General features: G+C 38.9%; 1 protein-coding gene across 1 annotated transcript; it reads right to left on the reverse strand.

Annotated features, from left to right (window-relative positions):
• Window positions 1-14,647: 14,647 nt before the first annotated feature.
• OR5AR1 (olfactory receptor family 5 subfamily AR member 1) lies at window positions 14,648-15,577 on the reverse strand. The gene has a single exon (XM_004471013.1). It carries the CDS (start codon window positions 15,575-15,577, stop codon window positions 14,648-14,650), a length of 930 nt encoding a protein of 309 aa, XP_004471070.1.
• Between the last annotated feature and the right edge of the window lie 5,003 nt (window positions 15,578-20,580).

Here is a 20,580-nt window from a genome sequence, read left to right on the forward strand (position 1 = left end):
AGGTTGGAGTTTTGACTCTGGGGTCTGGGGAAATAAACACAGAGATGCAGATATGTGAGGAAGGAGAGAAGTCCCATTAAACACAGGCAGAGGCCTTGCAGAGAGGCAGAGCTGTTGGTCTGATAGTCTACAGGTAGCCTTGTGGAGACAGCAGAGCAGCTGAGTCTGAAGAGAACTGAGCCCTGAAAAGAGAGGAACCCAGAAAGCTTGAACACTAGCAGACATTGGCAGTCATCTTGCTCCAATACTTGGCAATCGATTTTGGTGAGGGAAGTAACTTATATTTTATGGCCTGGTAACTATAAGCATCTGACCCAAATAAATACCCTTTATAAAAACCAACTGATTTTTGGTATTTTGTATCAGCACCTCTTTGGCTGACTAATACAGAATTAACTAGTTAAATTTACTACATAGTAGTTTTTTATTTTAAATATTTACCTTGATATACAAATGACTTGCCATTTTATATATTTGCTTAAATGCATGATTTCAGATCAGAAACATACTTCTCATCAATTTTCTTCTAGGAAATTATATAAAGCCAAAAGGAATATTTAAAATTTTCTTTTAAATATTATCAAACACTATCAAATAAGAAAGAGCTCTTTAGTTGACTTAATATAAATTAGAAATATACATTAAAATATCTTTGAACAAGAACACAAAGTACTTTAAGGTATGTACAAATGGAAAGGCTATTTTTTGGTTCATGAAAATGACCAATCTATGCTACTTTTCCAATTCTAAATATGGGTGACATAATTTAAACTATAGACAAAAATTTCAGAACTATCCTCACTTAAGTCATACTTAGCCAAAACCTGTAAAACAAGTGGAAGTGAATATTTGCTTTTGTAATGATTTACCTATTAAGTCCAATTGCTAACCAAGTCAATTCATTTTGACCAGTTTGTTTTTTGATCAACAAATTTGTAGTTGGGTGAACTAGGAAAAAAAATGCAAACCAGTTAGCCCAGGCCCTTTCCTAAATCTCATCTAGATCTCTTCAAGCAAGTGTCCTCTTGTGTTTGCTTTTTTTATTTTATTTTTTAAGATTTATTTACTTTATTCATCCCACCCCCACTCCCAATGTCTACTCTCTGTGCCATTAACTGTGTTCTTCTGATTCTGCTTGTCTTCTCTTTAGGCAGTACTAGGAACCAATGCTGGGACTTTCCAGAGGGGGAGAGAGGTCTCAATCTCTTGCTCCACCTTGTCTCCCTAGTCTGCTGCATCTCTTATTGTCTCTCTTCTGTGTCTGTTTGTTGTGTCATCTTGCTGTGCCATCTCTCTGCTCAGATCAGCTTACCAAGTGGACCAGCATTTCGTGTGGGCCAGTTTTCCACTCAGGCCATTTTGCTGTGCAGGCCAGGTTGCCTTCAGTAGGAGGCCTTGGGAATTGAACCCTGGATCTCCATAGACAGGAGCCCAATCGCTTTAGCCACATCTGCTTCCCATGTGTTTGCTTCATTTTTTTTTTTGAGACAGTGACTTTATTTTTTTTAAGTTTTTTTCTCAGAGGCACTGGGAATTGAAACCAGGACCTTCTACATGGGAAGCAGGTGCTCAACCACTGAGGTATACACACTACCCAAGATACTCACTTTAATTTTTTTTCTATCTAGGTTTATTTATTTATTTATAATTTTTATGAGCATTTATTTTTTATTATATTTTCTGAAGATACATAGATCACAAAAAATGTTACCATAAAAAATATGAGGTTCCCACATACCACACTGCCCACCCCCCACCCTTCCCACTCCTCTCACATCAACAACCTCCTTCATCATTGCAGCATATCCGTTGCGTTTGGTGAATACATCTTGGAGCACTGCAGCACCGCATGGATTATAATTCACATTGTAGTTTACACTGTCCCCCAGTACATTCAGTGGGCTTTGAGTTAAAAGGAAAATATGACATTTTGAAGATCTTTAGCCGATAATTCTCTATAGTATATACTATAATCACTGTTAGAACAAAGAGCAACTGACTATAAGACTAATACAAAAATGGTGAACTGAATGATCATTGGCCCAATTGGGATGATTTCCTCTATAATTTGTTTGGGCCTGTGGCAGTAAGAAAAACAGATGGGTAGGATATTTATTAACCAGTTTTTTTAATTGTTCATTTTTAAATAAAAATGTTGCCTACAATAAGTAAAATAATTTGAGAATTATCAATTTTCCTAAACTACATTTTCTCAGTGCCTGATTGGTAAGTAATAATGTATAAGATAACATATTCAGTATGTGAAAAAATAAAATTATTCCAAAATTCTATTATACAAGGTAATCATTTATTTCCTATGAACCTTAGTTCCTTCATTTATAAAATGAAACAATTGTTGGATTAGGTAATCTCAAATTATCTATATCTATCTAATCTATCACCTATCCATCCTTTCTGAAAATAGTTTTGTGATTTCTCCTGAATTGAATGTTTATTTTCACTTTTTAGATTTGATTGATTAATTGTAAAGACAATGATACAATGTTTAAGTGTTTGGTGTTTTACTGTAGGAATAGAAGATAGGAGAAACTGAATAAAATGCATAACCACCACAGGCCAAATAGATTTTGCCATGAAAATCTTACCTTGAAGTGAGAAAAATACATATTAGTGTGTCAGTTTGTAATTATGAGGATTGTAAAATGCCCAAGGGAAAGAAAGTCGTGGTGAAACTAATTATACCTTATTGATTCCATCTTTTCAGTATCATCTGTAATCTGAACTGCTTCTTCAATACATCCTGTTTTGCCTCTTTTCCTTTACTTATTGATGTTATGGTGACTCTGCTACCTCACCTGGGCTTACAGAAATACAGTTCACAGTGGTCACAGGCAAATGTGGGTCTTTTAACAAATGATTCACAGTATAGTCTTATTTAAATACTGACTAATGAATCTTATCCAATCACCAGACAAGGCAGTCATGAATTCTGTCCTTTATGGAAATTCCCCATATATCTTCCCTAGATTTGATTAAATCTGTCACTTTCTACAATGCTGTACATTTCACTGCTCTATAAAGTACTGGACTATGAAACAGGAACAATTAGTTATAATCCAGCACTAATACTTCTAAACTAAGAGAAGACAGGCATGCCAGTTAGCCATATGTAACTCCTGTTTCATCATCTTAAGAAAACTGGATTAAAAATGTTATCCTTACTAGTAAGGGATCCTGACATCATATTGGGCTTCACTTTTCAGGAAGATTTGGATCACAGAGTGGTTCAACAATGGCAGTGGAGGAATACTGGTATGGGATGTTATTGACAGGTGATATATGGTTGACAGGGAGTTATACAGGGCATATGTCCAGGGTGCATGGTAATGTTTGGATATACTCATAGTGGCAACAATTAAAAACAACAGCTGGGGGAGTACTGAGTTCCTGGCTGGGGCGGGGGGGGGGGCTCTGTCGTGGTCCCTAGGGGAGCAGCGGCAGTCCCCCAGGTGCAACGGTAAGGACCAGGAAGGAATGAGGGTCCAACAGTGAGCCCCTGATACTAATGACTATGCTTGTGAGCCTATATGCCTGAAATAAGAAGAAGGCCTAGAGCAGCACTGTGCCTAGGAGTTTCCTCCTGACAGCCTTCATGTTACTCAAATGTGGCCAGTCTCGAAGCCAAACTCAGCATGTAAATGAAATGCCTTCCCCCCAGCGTGGTGGGACATGACACCCAGGGATGAACCTCCCTGGCACCAAGGGATCACTACCGAGTACCAGCAGATGATGCAACTAGAAAATGACCTTGAATTAAAGGTTCAATGCGGACCAGCAGAATATCCCTGTCTACATATAATAACAGGAGTTTAAAATGCTGTCTGACGTAACGTAAGGGGGAAATGGAAAGGAGAAATGAGTCTCTAAAAAAGAGTCTGGAGATTGTCAGAAGGATTGTCCTTATGCACACCTGAGCAGAGTCTCAGAGACAGATAAAGTAGATACAACCCCAGGTATTGGTTCTTTTGAGGGCTAAAGAGACCCACGGGTTCTAGGGTCATGGCAGATGGGGTTCACTGCCATGTCAGTTGACCCTTCTTTGGAGCTGGTGTTTCTGCATGATGGCGCTGGACACAGATGGGATCTCTTTTCACAAGACTTTCATGCTACTTTACTGGAATTGTAGTTGGTGCTGGGGTTTAACATATATCTAGGGGATTTGAATCTCTGGACTGACAATATGATAGCCAGGCCCTGAGCCTCAACAGACTTCAACTCCTACACTCTGATTTATTGGACTTACCCCACTCAGCTAACATGGAGTTGAAGAATGTCAACCACCACACCATGGAGCCTAGAGTGCCTACAACTGAAAGCAGGAGGATTGCATCCAGTATCTATGTGAAATCTAAGCCCCCTCTTGACATAGATGTGCAATGGATACAACCAATCCAAGGTCCACAGAGAAAATGTGGCATTGGTGTGGGAAAAGTGGCCATGGTGGCTGCTGGGTGCGGGGAATGGGAGGAAGAGATGAGATGTGGAGGCATTTTCGGGACTTGGAGTTGTCCTGGGTGGTGCTTCAGGGACAATTACCAGACACTGTAGATCCTCCCAGGGCCCACTGGATGGAATGTGGGAGAGTATGGGCTATGATGTGGACCATTGACCATGGGATGCAGCAATGCCCAGAGATGTACTTACCAGGTACAATGGATGTGTCATGATGATGGGAGAGTGTTGCTGTGGGGCGATGGGGTTGAATGGGACCTCATATTTTTTGAATGTAATATATTTAAAAAATGAATAAAAAAAATAAAAATAAAAATGTTATCCTATTTGTCCTAGAAGCTCATACCTATGTTCAGTAGGTCCCAGAATTGGGACTAACTTTTGGTAGTTCTCTTATACAGCAGGGCATGGTCGTTCATTTGTTCAATGAACATATGTTGATTACTTATATTCCAGGATTGAGGATAAAAAAAATGAGCCTATCTCGAAGTCTTAGAGTTGACTGAAGGAGTGATTACATTAAGGTGTGTATGTTTTAGTGTTTGTCTTAGTTTGCTGTGCCTGCTGTACAAAAACACCACAGACTAATTGGCTTAAACAACAGGAATTATTGTCTCAATTTTGAAGGCTAGAAATAAAAAAATAAAGATATCAGAGGGATCATGCTTTCTTTAAAGTTTGTAGCATTCTGGTGGTGGCTTGCCAGTCATCTGTTAACTCAGTTTCTGCCTCTATCATGTGGTGGTCTCTCTTCCCATCTGTCTCCTCCTACTGTGTCCAAATTTCCTATTTTTATAACAATTCCAGTCATATTGGATTAAGGTTCACCCTGATTCTGATTGGCCTCATCTTGGGTAAAAATATCTTCAAGGATCATATTTACAAATGGATTCATATCCATAGGACTGGGGGTTAGGGTTTTCACATGTATTTGTGGGAGGCATGACTCAATCCATAATAGTGTTAGAAGAGAATTGTGTGCACAGTACTTTTTCTCTCACAGAGAAATTCCATTTACAAAGCCCTGAAGTACTTAATTATATTACTTAGGTTGTTCATATATTTTATCATCTGTGCTAGGGTACCTCTGAGAATGAAAGGTAGAAATATTCACAATTACTCCATGAAAATGGGTAAAAACCAGAACTTCCCTGGGCAAGAGGGACAATTGTCCATGGTAACATTATCTTTGCTTTGTTTTCACAGCAAATCCATGAAGTCGGTATTAAGTACTATTTTGCATGAGAGAAAATCCTGGAGAGTTAGTACAGGAATAATTCATAGAAGATGAGCTTGAAGGTTTGAAGTTTTATGTACCTCAGAAAAAATATGTTCTTGAAGTTAATGTATTCCTGTGGGTGTGGACCAAACGTAGGTAGGATCTTTTGGCAAGTAGAATCTTAAGTTAAGGTCTTACATTAAGACCTCATTCAGGGTAGATCTTAATTCTCTTACTAGAGTCCTTTATAAGAGAATGAAATTCAGAGAAAGAGAGGAAAAAGCCATGGAACCAAGAAGGTGGAAGCAATGAAACCTGGGAGACAAAGGAGAGACCAGCAGATGCCACCATGTCCTTTACCATGTGAGAGAAGAGTCCAAGATTACTGGCAGTCAGTCAGCCTTCAAGAAGGAAGGTATCATCTTGATGATGTCTTGATTTGGACATTTTCCTGGTCTCAGAGTGTAAACTTATAAACAAAAAAATTCTCATTGTAAAAGCCAGCACATTTCATGTTATCTGCTTGAGCAGTTTAGTGAACTAGAGCAAAGTGTCAATGAATTTGTAATGTGAAACAGAAGTTTGTGGGAAAGGGATTAGTATAAGCAAAAGAATAGTAAGAATGGTGTGTTTGACTTCAATGTGACTTGGAATTCTGGAAGGTGGAATGTGGAAGGAAGTATCTGGAGATGAAGCTGGAAATGTGGAACTTCAGATGTTGTACATAGATCCCATTCAAGGTATTGATTTTCTTATGGGCTCCTGGTTCGGTCTGCTAAAGCCAGGTACGGTGAAGAAGATTGTTTTAATTTCCACCTGATTCAACAGAATTAAACACAGAGATAACAACACAACTGCTTCCAGAGCTCAGCTGTACTGTCCCTGGACATGTCCCTCAGATGACTGTGCAGTTCTGTAGTGCTTTTAGCGTTTATTTTCACTTTTTAAATTTTTAAAAAGATAATTCAATTATATAAATGTTACAGAGGATATATAGGGGATTCCCATATTCCCCACTTCCCACACTTCCCACATTTTCCCACATTAGCAACATCTTTCATCAGTGTGGTATATTCATTGCAATTGATAAACACATTTTGGAGCATTGCCACTAAACATGAATTATAGTTTGCCTTGTTGTTTGCTTGTAGTTTTTTGAAGTAGTGTAGTCAAAACACATTACTTCTCATCTTCTTTTCACAAACATGTATCAAGAGTCCATTATGAGTTCACTATTATAGTAAGGGAAACCCAGATATATCTTATATAACATCTTTTAATGTATTTACACATGAATTTGCATGACTAAAATCCTGACACACACAATTATATAAGAAGTTACAAATGAAGGGATTTTGCTATTCATAGGAGTTTTCTACCAGTCCTGTAGATCAGAGAGTCATGTTTTTGATGAAAAGTATTTAAACTGATATTTGAAAGAAGGGGAGGGTTTGGACATCCTGAGACATGGATTTGGGACTGTCTAGGAAGCATATAGTGGAGATGGGAAAGAATTTGGATACTGAGGTGAGAAAATGCAAGAGTCATTGAAGAAATAGTTTTACAGGAGAATCTGGTGGGTCAAGGGAAACAAGGAGAAATAACCACCAGGTGATTTAGGGAAAAGTGTGTCTGGAATAATAAGCAAAGGACACTGGTAATTTCATAGCTCCTGAGTTGGGGAAGATAAGAAATCTTAAACTCTAGTAGTTTCAGACATGGTCTCCAAGGCAGATATTGAAGACAGGAGCTTCGGCTTGATTTCTTTCCTTGGGAGAAGACCAGTCATGGGGCTAAAACATAAGAGTTTCACCCAGCTAGAATGTAAGATTTCACCTATGCCCCCTTAAAAGAAAATACAGCATTTTATGACACTAAACCTGGTTCAAGTTGTTAGGGTTTACCAGGATTTACCAGCCTCAAGACAATATTGCTACTATGGTTTCCTCAAAAGTTTCTGTGCTGATGGATATGTGACAGGATATCATGGAGCATGGAGGAGTTTTCCCCTCTAGAATCCACAAGTTATAAACTCCAATATCCATAAATTAATGCCAGCCAGACTACTTAACTACATTTCAACTTCATCTCCAAACTCTCCTGTTTTAGTTTGCCAGAATTGCTATGACAAATACTATCCAATGGGTTGGTTTAAACACCAAACATTTGTAATCTCATGTTTTTTAGGAAGAGAAGCCCAAAATCAAGATACCAGTAAGGCCATGCTTTCTCCTGGCTTTGGTAGCACTCTGGAGAGGACAATTTTCCCTTTCATGGTATTCTTTCTCTCTGTGCACTTCTATTCTAGTTTCCACTGACTTCTGGCTTCTGATTCTGTCTTCTTCTGACTGACTACATTGGAACTTGCTCTGTTTATAAGACCTCCAATCATAGGTATGGAGATCCACCCTGATTCAATTTGGCTACACCATAGCTGATAATATCTTTAAAGATTCTATTTCCAAATGGATTCACTCACAGTAGTGTGGATTAACATTTGAACATGTCTTTTGTGGGGAAGCAATTCAATCCCCAGCACCTCATGATGAGCATTCAGCCGAGCTCTCCCATGAGCATGCCCCATTGTATCTAGCCTTTTGCCTTTGTTCATTGGGTTTTCTTCCTCTGACTTTATCTATGTCCTCTTTTCCCACATTAAGTTCTGATCTATGCTTCAAAGATAAACCAAATATAAAGAGGAGGTCTCATGTGAGCTCCCACAATGCTTTTTTACAATTCTTTTTTGGAACTTTTATTTCTTATAACAGGTTTTTTCATTTACCTTATCTCCCTTCAAAAATAATCTTTATGAGATTTAATCAAGACAGCTTAAAAGATATCACCTGAAATCATATAGCTGGAGAATAGAGAAAATAGAATTAAATTTCAGTTTAATTTCATTCTGACAGTTGCCATAAAATTCTGCACCCATTTTTAACTTTTATATCCCCTAGAACTGTGATCACCAACTCTTTGTTGGTTAAAGGAAACAGCAGTACCCATGATTTTTGGTATGATACTAAACATGATTGACATGATTAATATTGTTATAATTTTGTTACTTGACATTTAAAACTTTTTATAACTTCTTAATGTATTCAAGAGAATTCAAGACTTTTCAAACAAAAGGAATTCATTGACCTTTTATTTGAGCAAATTAATAGGATAAATTCAGTATTAATATCAGTCCTCATTTTATTGATGAACAGACTGAAGTACAGAGATATTAAAGGGATTTATTTGAAATAATTATTGGTGAAACTGGGAGTGGGACAAGGTGATCCAACTTCCATCCCATTTCTCTTGCTGTTATAAGTTGATGTGCATCCTTCTATAACCAATTAGATGGAAAACAAAACATTTAATGTCCTCACTATATTTCATCATATTGATGTGTAATTATGGGTAGCTGACATGTAACTTAAGGAAACATTGAAAGAACTAATATTTACTAGGCATCTTTTATGTGACAGATGCTTTACACATTTGAAAAATGCTAAAAGCAAAGTATTATTTTTCCCATTTTATAGATGAAGAAACTGAACTTTAGAGAGATTAAGTCATTTTTCCAAGGTCACACAGCTAGAAAATTGCAGAACGTGGATGAGAACTCATTTCTCTATGTCCCAAGTTTAAATGCTTTCCACTACTTACAGCTGAAAGAGCAGACCTTGGATCAGTTTTATTTCTATAATTTAAATTTTTCAAAGTTTGTTGACTTATCTAAGCTTCGTTTCATCATCTTTAAAATGAAGATATACCTGTCTCACATGGTTGTTGTAAGAACTTCATGAGATATAAAGCACTTTGTTCTTTGACCGGCACACAGCAAATAAAAACAAATATAGTCCTCCAGCAACAAGGTCACTGATTAGAGATGGGATTCAAAGAAATATTTTCCTGATTCTAAGGTAACAGCATTTTCAATTATAATATAAACCTTCTGTTTTAGTTCCCTGGACACTAAAACAAATACCATGAAAAAGGTTGGCTTAAACAATGGAGTATATTACCTCATGATTTTGAGACTATGAGAACTCTATAGTTGAGGTGTAAGGAAGGTGATGCTTCCTCCAAGGAGACTGTGCTATTCTGGGGATGGCTGCTGGTGATCCTGGGTCTTTCACTTAGGAATGTATGTGGCATTGCCTTCTCCCTTCTTCTCTGTGTTCTGTGTACTTCCCAGTGTCTGGCTGCTCCACATTGCTTCCTTACTCCTTCTGACTTTTGTTCTCCTTATAATGTATTCTAGTAATCCAGAATGAAACCCAACCTGATTTAGTTGGGATACATCTCAACTAAAGTATTATCTTGAAAAGATCTTATTTACAATGGGCCACATCCTCTAAAATGTAGACCAAAATGAAGAACATGTCCAAACTGGGGTATGCAATTCAGTCAATATCAGTTCTCCCTCTAGATACCAAAACGACATGTTATTTCTGTATGAAAAATAAATTCATTCCATCACAACATTCCAAAAAGCTTTAAGTCATTTCAGTAACAATGCTAAATACAAAGTCTCATCAAAATCAGTTATGGGTATCATCCATTTTAGGACCTATAAAATGCAGGAGTCAAGTCCTACTTTCAATATACAACAGTAGGACAAGCATAGCATAAATATTTTCATTCCAGAAGGGAGAAATAGAAAGGTAAATAGGGGTCCTAAGTCCCAAACAAATCTGAGACCCAGCAGGGAAAACTCCTTTAGATTTCAAAGGCTAAGCATCATCTCTGGGTCAATGTTTTGTCCTTGGGGCCAGATGGAGAGGCAGTCCCACCTCTTTCAAGCCCTTGCATAGTAACCAGACACTTCCTGAACACAAGGGAACAGGGCCAACCATTGCTGAGTGTTGGGGTACTGAGAGGGGTCTCCATCAAGGACACAAGCCCCACCAAATCCAAGCATTGGAGTAGCTGCACATTCCCAGAACAACAGACTTCAAGGCCAACCTCCTCCAGGATCAGGGGCAGACTCACCTTTTCCAAACATATGGGAGGACCTGCTCTCTTGACCCTAGGAAATATTTTTGATCTAGACATTTGCTTCCATTGTTTCACCACTGAAGTCATTCTACGTTCAGTTCATTCCTTCTCTTTCTCTTTCAGTCCTGGCTAGCAGTAATTCTACTTGTACAATTTTGCAAAAAAACCTTGTTGGTTTTGCATACAGGTCTGGCAGATCCAAACCATCAGACAACAGGACTTTCCACAAATCCTTCTTGGATAATTGCATTTCCAATCTTAACTTCCACTGAACTGTATCCTTGTTCAGCCTACTGCTTAGCAAAGCGTTGTTAGTTAAATGTTCACATGGAACCCTGTCCTCTGGGGACCTATTTCCTGAAAAGTCAGGGAGTTCCCTGATAGAGCTGCTTTGGCCTAGTCTCAGAGCACACAATCTGAATAGGCTCAGAATTTCCCAAACCATCAATTTCTGATTTCTTTGTGATTAAGAATTCACTTCTCAGTTTATTCTTTCCTCTTGCATTTTACTATAAGCTGCCAAGAGAAGTCAGGTGGTAACTACTGCACTTAGCTTAGAACTCTCTCAGCTAATTATTCAAGTTCTTTGCTTACAAGTACCACTTTCAATCTGGTATCAGAGCACAATTTTTCCAAGTTCTCTGTCACTTTATAAAAAGGATTACTTTTCTTCCAATTTCTGATCACACATTCATCATTCCTTTCCAAACCCTCATCAGAAGTATCTTTAATGTCTATATTTTTACCAACAGTCTCCTCAAAGTAATCCAGACTTTTTCTATCAAGCACCTCACAATTCTTCCATGCCTCTTTCCATTTCTGGATTCTAAAGCTGTTTCTACATTTTTAAGTATTTGTAATTGCTGCACCCAAATCTTGGTACCAAAACTTGCTTTAGTTTCCTGACTGCAAAAGCAAATAACATACAATAGGTTGGCTTAAACAATGGGGATTTATTACTTCATGGTTTTGTAATTGGGAGAAGTCCAAAATCGAGGTATTAGCAAGACAATGCTTTCTCAAGATGAGAGTGGTTTTGGAGGCTGGTTGCTGGTGATCCTTGGTCCCTGGTTTTTCTGTCACATGGCAGTGTCCATGAGGTTGTCTTCTTCCTTCTCCTCCAGGTTCTGCTAATTTCTGGCTTTTGGATGCTCCCTGTGCCTTCTTTCTCTGAATGACTTTGGCTCTGCTTCTAAAGAACTCTAGTAATGCAAATTAAAGCCCCAAGCTGATTTAGTTGAGTGACACATCAACTGAAGTAACATCTTGAAGAGATTTTATTTACAGTGGGTTCATACCCACCAGAATGTGGACCAAGACCTAGTCCAAATTTGAGTACACAATTCTACCTACATCACTTGGTTTGTAATCGTTATAGAAAGACTTTATTTTCTTAATTTTCCCCTAACATATATGATTTACACATTTCATTGCAAAAAAAAAAAAAAAAAAAAAAAAGAAAGAAACTGAAGTCTAGATTTGTAGATTGTTTCTGGACTGCTAACTCCAAATCTGTCCATTTAGCCACAGGTTGTTCTTTCTCTACAATGTGACACCAATAATATGTTTTGGGAAAATTCATCATATGAATTGGGTAATTTTGAACTCAATTACAACTCATTTATAGTATATGAGTACGGCTCATATATATAGTAACACCCATTAGAAATCCTGGTACATCCTGAGTCTTTTATCTCTAAAATTCTTTGTTGCCTTTTTTGATGAATGCGCTTGGTGTATGCTTTACAGGAACCATTGTTTTCCCCTCACCTTTGACTACAATGCACTGGCAAATGGATTTTGTTGAAAAATTCCTGATTTAAAGTTCCATGGTCATGGCAGATGGCTCTGGAGTTCAGTGCCATGTCAGTTGGTCTTACTTTGGAGTTTGTGTTCCTGAGTGTAATGGAGTTGGACTCAGATGTGACCTTTCTATGCCTCTTCTGTTACTTTCACCAGACTTGTGATTGGCACTGGGGTTGGTGTATACTCAGGAGACCTGAATCTCTGGACTGTCCATGTGACAGCCAGGCCTTGAGCCTCAGCAGACTTGCAATTCCTACCCTCTGGTTTATTGGACTCACCCAGGCCAGTGAACAGGGAGGTGAAGAAGGTCAACCACCACACCAGGGAGCTAAGAGTGCCTACAGCTGCAAGCAGGAGAATTGCATCCATCATCCATGTGGAATCTAAGCCCCCTCTCGATATAGAGGTAGAATGGACATAACCATCCCAGGGTTCACAGGCTGGAGGAATAGAGTATGGACTAGAGTGGACTTACTGATATTGTACTATGGAACTATTATGATTAGTAATGGAAGAAATTGTAGCACTGATGTGGAGAAAGTGGCATGGTAGCTGCTGGGGGTAAGGAGAGGGAAGAAGAGATATGATGTGGGTGAATTTTCAGGACTTGGAGTTGTCCTGAGTGGTACTGCAGGGACAGATGCTGGACATTGTATGTCCTGCCATGGCCCACTGGGTGGACTGGGGGAGAGTGTAAACTACTATGTAAACCATTATCCATGTGGTGCAGCAGTGCTCCAAAATATATTCACCAAATGCAATGAATGTCCCTCTATGATGAAAGAAGTTGTGGATGTGGGAGGAATAGGGTGAGGGGGTGGGGGTAGATGGGGACCTCATATTTTTTTAATGTAACATTTAAAAAAATAGAGAGGAAAAAAGACAATAAAAAAGAAAAAATAAATAAAGTATTAGAAACTGATAGTATGATGAAATTTCAGCACATGTGAGAAAAAAAGTAGTTTTTCCCTGACTTTTATCTATTTCTGATATCTGATACTTTGGGTTTTTAATTTTTAAAAGATGCAGCCTTGAAACTATGCAAAGAAGAGTCCTATTCTCTTCTATTATCTACAACTAATATATCAGAGGCAATGAGTCTATTGTTTGATAAGGATGAGAGAATTAAGGTGGAAAGCAGGGAGACTTTTGAGAACCAAGGAAAAAAGCTAGGGTTTAATTGAGAAAAGAGGGAAAGGCAGAGGGAAAATTTTGGAAGGGAGAAAGATGAGTAAATTTGTTACATTACAATTTTGATAGCCTTAGCCTGTGGGATTGCTCTGTCCTGTATTTGTTTTGGGTCCCAGCATTTTAGGGTTTCCCTGAAGACTAAAGGGATATCAACACATAAAAATGAAAACATTCAAATGTCTTCCACTTTTGAATATTAGCAAAATAGACCAGAGGGATCCAGTGAAGTTTAGGTGAAAGCAATCTCTTGACATCGGGGAAACTGAGGATAGAAAAGAAAAAGATTTTGTTAAAGATCTCACAGCTGCAGTGGAACTTAAATTTCCAGGTCTTGATGCTGAACCTTGCACAGCTCTTGATGCTGTTATTGGGTGCACCAAACTGAGAGAGATAATATACTAACTGGAAACACAACTGGCTCCTTGTTGGCAAAGCATGTATCTTAGGTTTGTATCTTCTAGAATTTGGCACTTACTTCACATGCAAAAGTTTTTTTGCTGAATATATAAATGCATGGATTCTACATTGAATTCCTCACACCAACCCTTTACCATGCATTTAACTAAATTTTCTCTGACTTTCTTTCAGAGTAGAGAATTCCTAGACATTTGGTCTTAGCATTTATCATGCCTCTGAAGAAACCTACTTTAGAGTGACTGGTTGCTTATTTTGTTTTTTTTCCCCCCAAATCAACTCCCGTCTCTATTTCTAATCAATCTTTGAGCCAACTTTAACAAACAAACAAAAAATAATGTACCTTGTTCAGTGTGTTTTTCAAAATTATTAATTTCTATGTTAGATTTTTAGAGTTAAGAATTATAGAAATCCCTTCAAAATGTAAGATCCTCTCAGCAAATAGATGGTAACATGGCTTTATTTCTTGTAAGACTATTTGAATTTTCTATTTCTTGTCACAGTCTTTCTACTACACTAATTTACTTTTGACAATAATAATTTTAATTTTTTAAATTAAGACTTTTTCCCAATTAGTTTTTTAAAAGCAGCTTTCACATCCTTATTTCGCAGACTGTAGATCAAGGGATTCAACATGGGGATGATAATAGTGTAGAATACAGAAGCCCACTTGTCTTGGTCCAGGGAGTAGCTGGATGTTGGCCTCAGGTACATAAACATGACTGTGCCATAGAAGAGGGTTACACCAATGAGGTGAGACCCACAGGTGGAGAAAGCCTTGATGCGGCCTTCAGCTGAGTGCATTCTGATGATGGCGATGAGGATGAAGGCATAGGAGATGAAGATGATAAGGATGGTGCTGAATTCAATGAAGCCACACAGACTGAAAAGTAGGATCTCACTGATGTAGGTGTCTGAGCAAGAGAGGGCCAAGAGAGGTGGGATTTCACAGAAAAAGTGGTTGATGATATTGGAACCACAGTAACTAAGGCTGAAGGTAAGGGAAGTATGAGCTACCAAACTCACCAGTCCAATCAAATAAGAGCCCATCATGAGAGCCAAACAGACCCGCTTGGACATGAGAGTGCTATAATGGAGAGGTCGGCAGATGGCCACAAAACGGTCATAGGCCATGGCTGCCAGGACATAGCACTCAGCATCCACGAAACCTACAAAGAAAGCAAACTGGGTGGCACAACTGGAGAAGGAGATGACTTTGTGCTTACTTAGGAAATCAGCCAACATTCTAGGGGCAATGGCTGAAGAGTAGCCCAGGTCAACAAAGGAGAGGTTGGAGAGAAAAAAATACATGGGCGTGTGAAGTTGCGTGTCTGTTATGATCAGGACAATCATGCCGACATTTCCTACCACATTGACTAGGTAGACCACCATAAAGACCACAAAGAAGATGATCTGCAGCTGAGGGTCCTGAGTGATTCCCATAAAGACAAACTCAGTCACCACTGAGTGGTTTCCTTTATCCATCTCTTCAGTTTTACCTGCACCTGGATTTGATTTCTTGATGATTCTAGTTAAGTACCTTGCCACAGAAAATATACAAAATAAAGATAAAAAATCATAAACCAGGGATATTATAACAATTAAACATATTTCTATAGAAAATGAAGGCTTTGTGTGGAGTGATTCTTAAAATTCTTGCGAGTGAAATTCTGTGACCAATAGGGTAACTTAAATGGCTTTGGTGAAAGTAATGGTCATGTTTCCTTTCCAGGTACACAGTCAAAATAGAAGATATAAGCTTCTTGGAGATCTGGGAAGTTCTGATTTTACAATCTTCTTGGCACTGTGAGGTCATTTGTCACACAATACCAGATGCTTGATCTGGTCTGGGCAATACCCATCTTATCAATTAGTAAAGTTGAGTAGTTTATAGTGCTTCTAGCTTCTTTCTAGAAAAAAGAAAATATAAATTCAGATTATGAATAAGTGTGAACTCTCATGTCTGGTAGGCATAGGGAGGACATACAAAATGAATCTCAAAGCATAACACATCACATATGTTTATATAAAGTGTGAAATACTTGGAGTAGAGGGTGAGAAATACATAAAAAAGGGGAATAATATTTTTAAAGGCCTGGGGTTATTTAACACTATGTGCTAGGCCTTTATTAAGTGTCTGCATAATTTCATCCTTATACCAGTATGAGGTAGGTATCATCATTACTTCTATCTCATATGTGAAAAAAATAATAAGGCTAGATAATAAGAAATTGCCAAAGTCAACGGACAGTAAGCAGCAGAGCTGACTCTACTGGATACCACTACACTTTATTGTGATTTGTGTTGATGCTGTTTTATCAATTTTAAATCTTTATTTTTGTGCTTGCCTTTCCTTTTCTACCTTGCTTATCATACATGAACATAGAATCAGTTCTTAGATTTCCTTTATCTTTGCAAATACTCAGTGATCATGCATAAAATGAAATAGTGTGAAGATGCAGCTGTGTCTTTGGGAAGTTCTATTGCCTACCAGAAGCAGTTGCATAGCTCAACTTAGACATAAGATTCAAGGAGCCCTCACTCAGGAGAGAAAAGAAAGTGTTGTCCATCACTGTGCTCACACAGGAGTATGTACTTGTTAAGACTTTTTTTTCCCTTTGATGAGAAGTAGGAACAATAACAAAATATTAGAAATGAGTAGCACCTCTTAACTAAAGGTGAAGGGAGAAGTCAGATGGTAAATGCTTTGATTGGTTTGATAGAAAGTAGAGAAGTATTCTAATATGTCTTTCATGGGAGTATGGACATTTATAACAGGTTATTTTAAGTCATAGGGTGGATGGAAGTAAGGCCCTCATCTTTCAATTTCGGCATAAAATATAATCAACATTAACAAATAAGGGGCTCTAATAATGAATAATTAGTGCCATGTATTGGTTCAAGAGCTTATTGTTTACAAAAGTATTTTTATTTTTCTGTTCAATTCATTTTTAATATGTCATGAATATGTGTATCATGTCAAATAAGAGCAAACGAAAAGAGCCTGGTGTGGGAGGAAGGGTGCCCGGCTTGCCACAGTAGCAAACAGTGCGGCAAGAGGTGATACCGCCTCTGCCCACTGGGCCTAGATAAGGTGACTACGCCTGACTAGGCCTTTGCTGCTAGCGGCTGGCCGGCGCTGCCCTCCCCCTTTCTATCTCCTGCCTAGCCCAACATCCGGCCAGCTCTCACTCCCCCTTTCCCCTCCCCTATTCCAAACCTCTCAGCCAGCCCTCGCTATCTTTTCCGCCAGTCCCGCCCATGTTGCCGGCGTACAGTCTGCCCTCTTCCCCGGTGACTGCTTACCTCGGGGCTGTCCATCAGCTTCAGCCTGTCCACTACTACCCCGTAGCTAGCCCTCCCTATATCTTACTCCTCCCTCTACCCAACCCTATATAACCAAGTGTACTTCCGTAATAAAGCGGACCTGTTCTTGCGTTCAAGCGGTCTCCGTGGTTTTTTCCCCAACCGCGCGTCCCCCACGCCTGGAGAACCGGTGCTCCCCTCGGGAGTACCCCCCGCCGGCGGTTCGGCAGGAGTGAGCCCCCCCCTGACTCTTGGGCCTGAGCGAGGCTAAGCCCTCCAGCCCGACGGCAGCCTGGAGAAAGCATATTTCTGATAAAGGACTTGAAATATATGTACATATATATACCAACTCTGAATAATAAGAAAATCAACAACTCAATTAGAATGGGCCAAAGATTTGGAACAGACACTTAACCAAAGAAGGTATGCTTGGCAAGTAAGCACCTGAGAAGATGCTCAACATCATTAGTTATTTTTTTTAGCTAATTTTCTATTGTTTTTTTTTAAAAAGATATATTGATCACACACAATGTTACATTAAAAATATACAAGGTTCCCATATACCCCTTCCCACCCCACGCCCACTCCTCCCACATCAACAACCTCTCATCAGTGTGGCACATTCATTGCATTTGGTGAATACATTTTGGAGCACTGCTACAAAGTATGGATTACAGTTTACATTGTAGTTTACACTCTCTCTCAGTCCATTTAGTGGGTTATGGCAGGATATATAATGTCCTCCATCTGTCTCTGGACAACTCCATGTCCTGAAAATACTCCCATATCACACCTCTTCTTCCCTTTCCCTACCCTCAGCAACTGTCATGGCCACTGCCTCCACATCACTGACAATTTCTTCCATTGTTAGAGTCACAATAGTTCTATAGTAGAATACCAAGAAGCCCACTCTAATCTCCTATATTTTATTCCTGCATCCTGTGGACCCTTGGATGGAAAAGTTTACTCCACCTCTAAATTGAGAGAGATCTTACATCCCACACGGCTGATGGATGTGATTCTAAAGCCACAGTTATCATTATACCACTATTAGAATCGCTAGATTAAGAAAGATTGGCCATATCAAGTATTGAAAAGGAAGTGGGTGGAATGGAACTTCCATTACTGCTGGTGTGACTGTGAAATGGTACAATCACTTTCGAAAATGCTTTTGCAGTTTTTTTACAAACTCAAACATGCAACTACCTCTCATTTGATCCAGCCTCACCACTCTAGGTATTTAGCCAAAAGAGAAGAAAGTAAATGTCAAAATAAATGTATACAAATGTTCTTAGCAATATAGACAGCAACCAAATGTTTGGCTGTTTTGAAATAGCCAAAAATAAACAAACAAATGAACAAAAAAACAAATTCCAAATTCCCATCCATAGGTGATTGGATAAACAATTTGTGGTGTTTCCATGAAATGTAATACTACTCAGTGGTTAAAAGGGATGAACTAGCCATATAAGCATCATGCTGGATGTAAAAGGAATCTCAAATTGCTGATTGAAAAAAGCCAGACATAAAGGTGTGTACATTATATGATTACATTTGCAAAACTTGAAAATGCAAGCTAGTTTACAGTGACTGAAAGCACTAAGTGGTTGCCTGGGCAGGGGTTGTGTGATGGGGAAAAGAAGGGAGAGATTACATAAAGAAGCATGAGGAACCTTTTTGCAGTGATGGGTAGCTTTACTACCTGGATTCTGGTTATAGATTCATGGATGTATTCTTATATAGAAACTTATCAAACTGTGCATTTAAATAGTTCAATTTACTGTACATTCATTGTACCTCAAAAGGCTGTTGAAAAAAGAACAAAGCACTTGCCCCTCAGTTCAGCTTCATTCTCCCTACATGTGAATACATATATCATTTTATAGGTTAGGTCTTTGAGGAAACAAAGCCTTGTCAGACTAAGAGGACTTGCAATGTCAGGCAATAAGTTACTTGAAGAGTCAATCATTGAATCTGGAGCTGCTAATTTCCCATACCATGCTCAGTGGATTTCTTTTCCCCCCACTGCCTCACACAGGAATGTGAAAATGACACATCAAGGAAATATAGCCTTGATACTCCTGCAATTGTCAGCTTCTTTTTCTACTGTGGAGGGAAAGAAAATACAGTTTGTCCAAACTCAGCATTTAATAAATGAGGAAACAGACCCAAACATCACTATTGAATATACAGGGGTGATACCGGACTGCAGGAGTGAGAGAAGTATGAGATGCTTGGTAAGAAACAGAACCAGAAGTCCAGGCTCTGCTCCACAACTGAATTGAATATGTGCTGGCCAATTAATTTCCCTTAGTTGGAAAATGTGATTATAAGTTCATTCTGTCCTCCCTTAAAGATTTCCGATGCTGGCTTAATGAGGCAGTATATGAGAAGTTGCTTCACCAATCATAAAACATCCTGCTTGCAACTCTCTTAACTGTGGACAGTCAAATCAAGGCTGCATGACTTATACTTATCCTTATTAAAGGGATATTGCTTGCCTTTTTGGAATCTACATTTTCTACCTATTAAATAGGGTTAATACTGTCTACATATAATAACAGGAGCTTAAAATGCTGTTTCACCTAAATTAAGGGGGAAATGGAAAGGACAAATGAGTTTATATGGCTATGAGTCTCTAAAACAGAGTCTGGAGGTTGTCAGAAAGATTGCCCTTATGCACACCTGAGCAGAGTCTCAGAGACAGATAAAGTAGATACAACCCAAGGTAATGGTCCTTTTGAGGGCTAAAGAGACCCATAGGTTCTATGGTCATGGCAGATGGGGTTCACTGCCATGCCAGTTGACCCTTCTTTGGAGCTGGTGTTTCTGCGTGATGGAGCTGGCCTCAGAAGGGATCTCTTTTCACAAGCCTTTCATGCTACTTTACTGGAATTGTAGTTGGTGCTGGGGTTTAACATATATCTAGGGGATTTGAATCTCTGGACTGACAACATGATAGCCAGGCCCTGAACTCAACAGACTTCAGCTCCTACACTCTGATTTATTGGACTTACTCCACTCAGTCAACATGGAGTTGAAGAATGTCAACCACCACACCATGGAGCCTAGAGTGTCTACAACTGAAAGCAGGAGGATTGCATCCAATATCCATGTGGACTCTAAACCCCCTCTTGACATAGATGTCGAATGGACACAACCAAGCCAAGGTCCACAGGAAG

This window comes from Dasypus novemcinctus, chromosome 10, assembly GCF_030445035.2.
Source record: "Dasypus novemcinctus isolate mDasNov1 chromosome 10, mDasNov1.1.hap2, whole genome shotgun sequence".
Taxonomy (NCBI): Eukaryota; Metazoa; Chordata; class Mammalia; order Cingulata; family Dasypodidae; genus Dasypus; species Dasypus novemcinctus.

What these genes read in the sequence shown, in the direction of transcription:
- OR5AR1 (XM_004471013.1), bottom strand. Translation starts at nt 15,577, where the DNA reads ATGGATAAAGGAAACCACTCAGTGGTGACTGAGTTTGTCTTTATGGGA.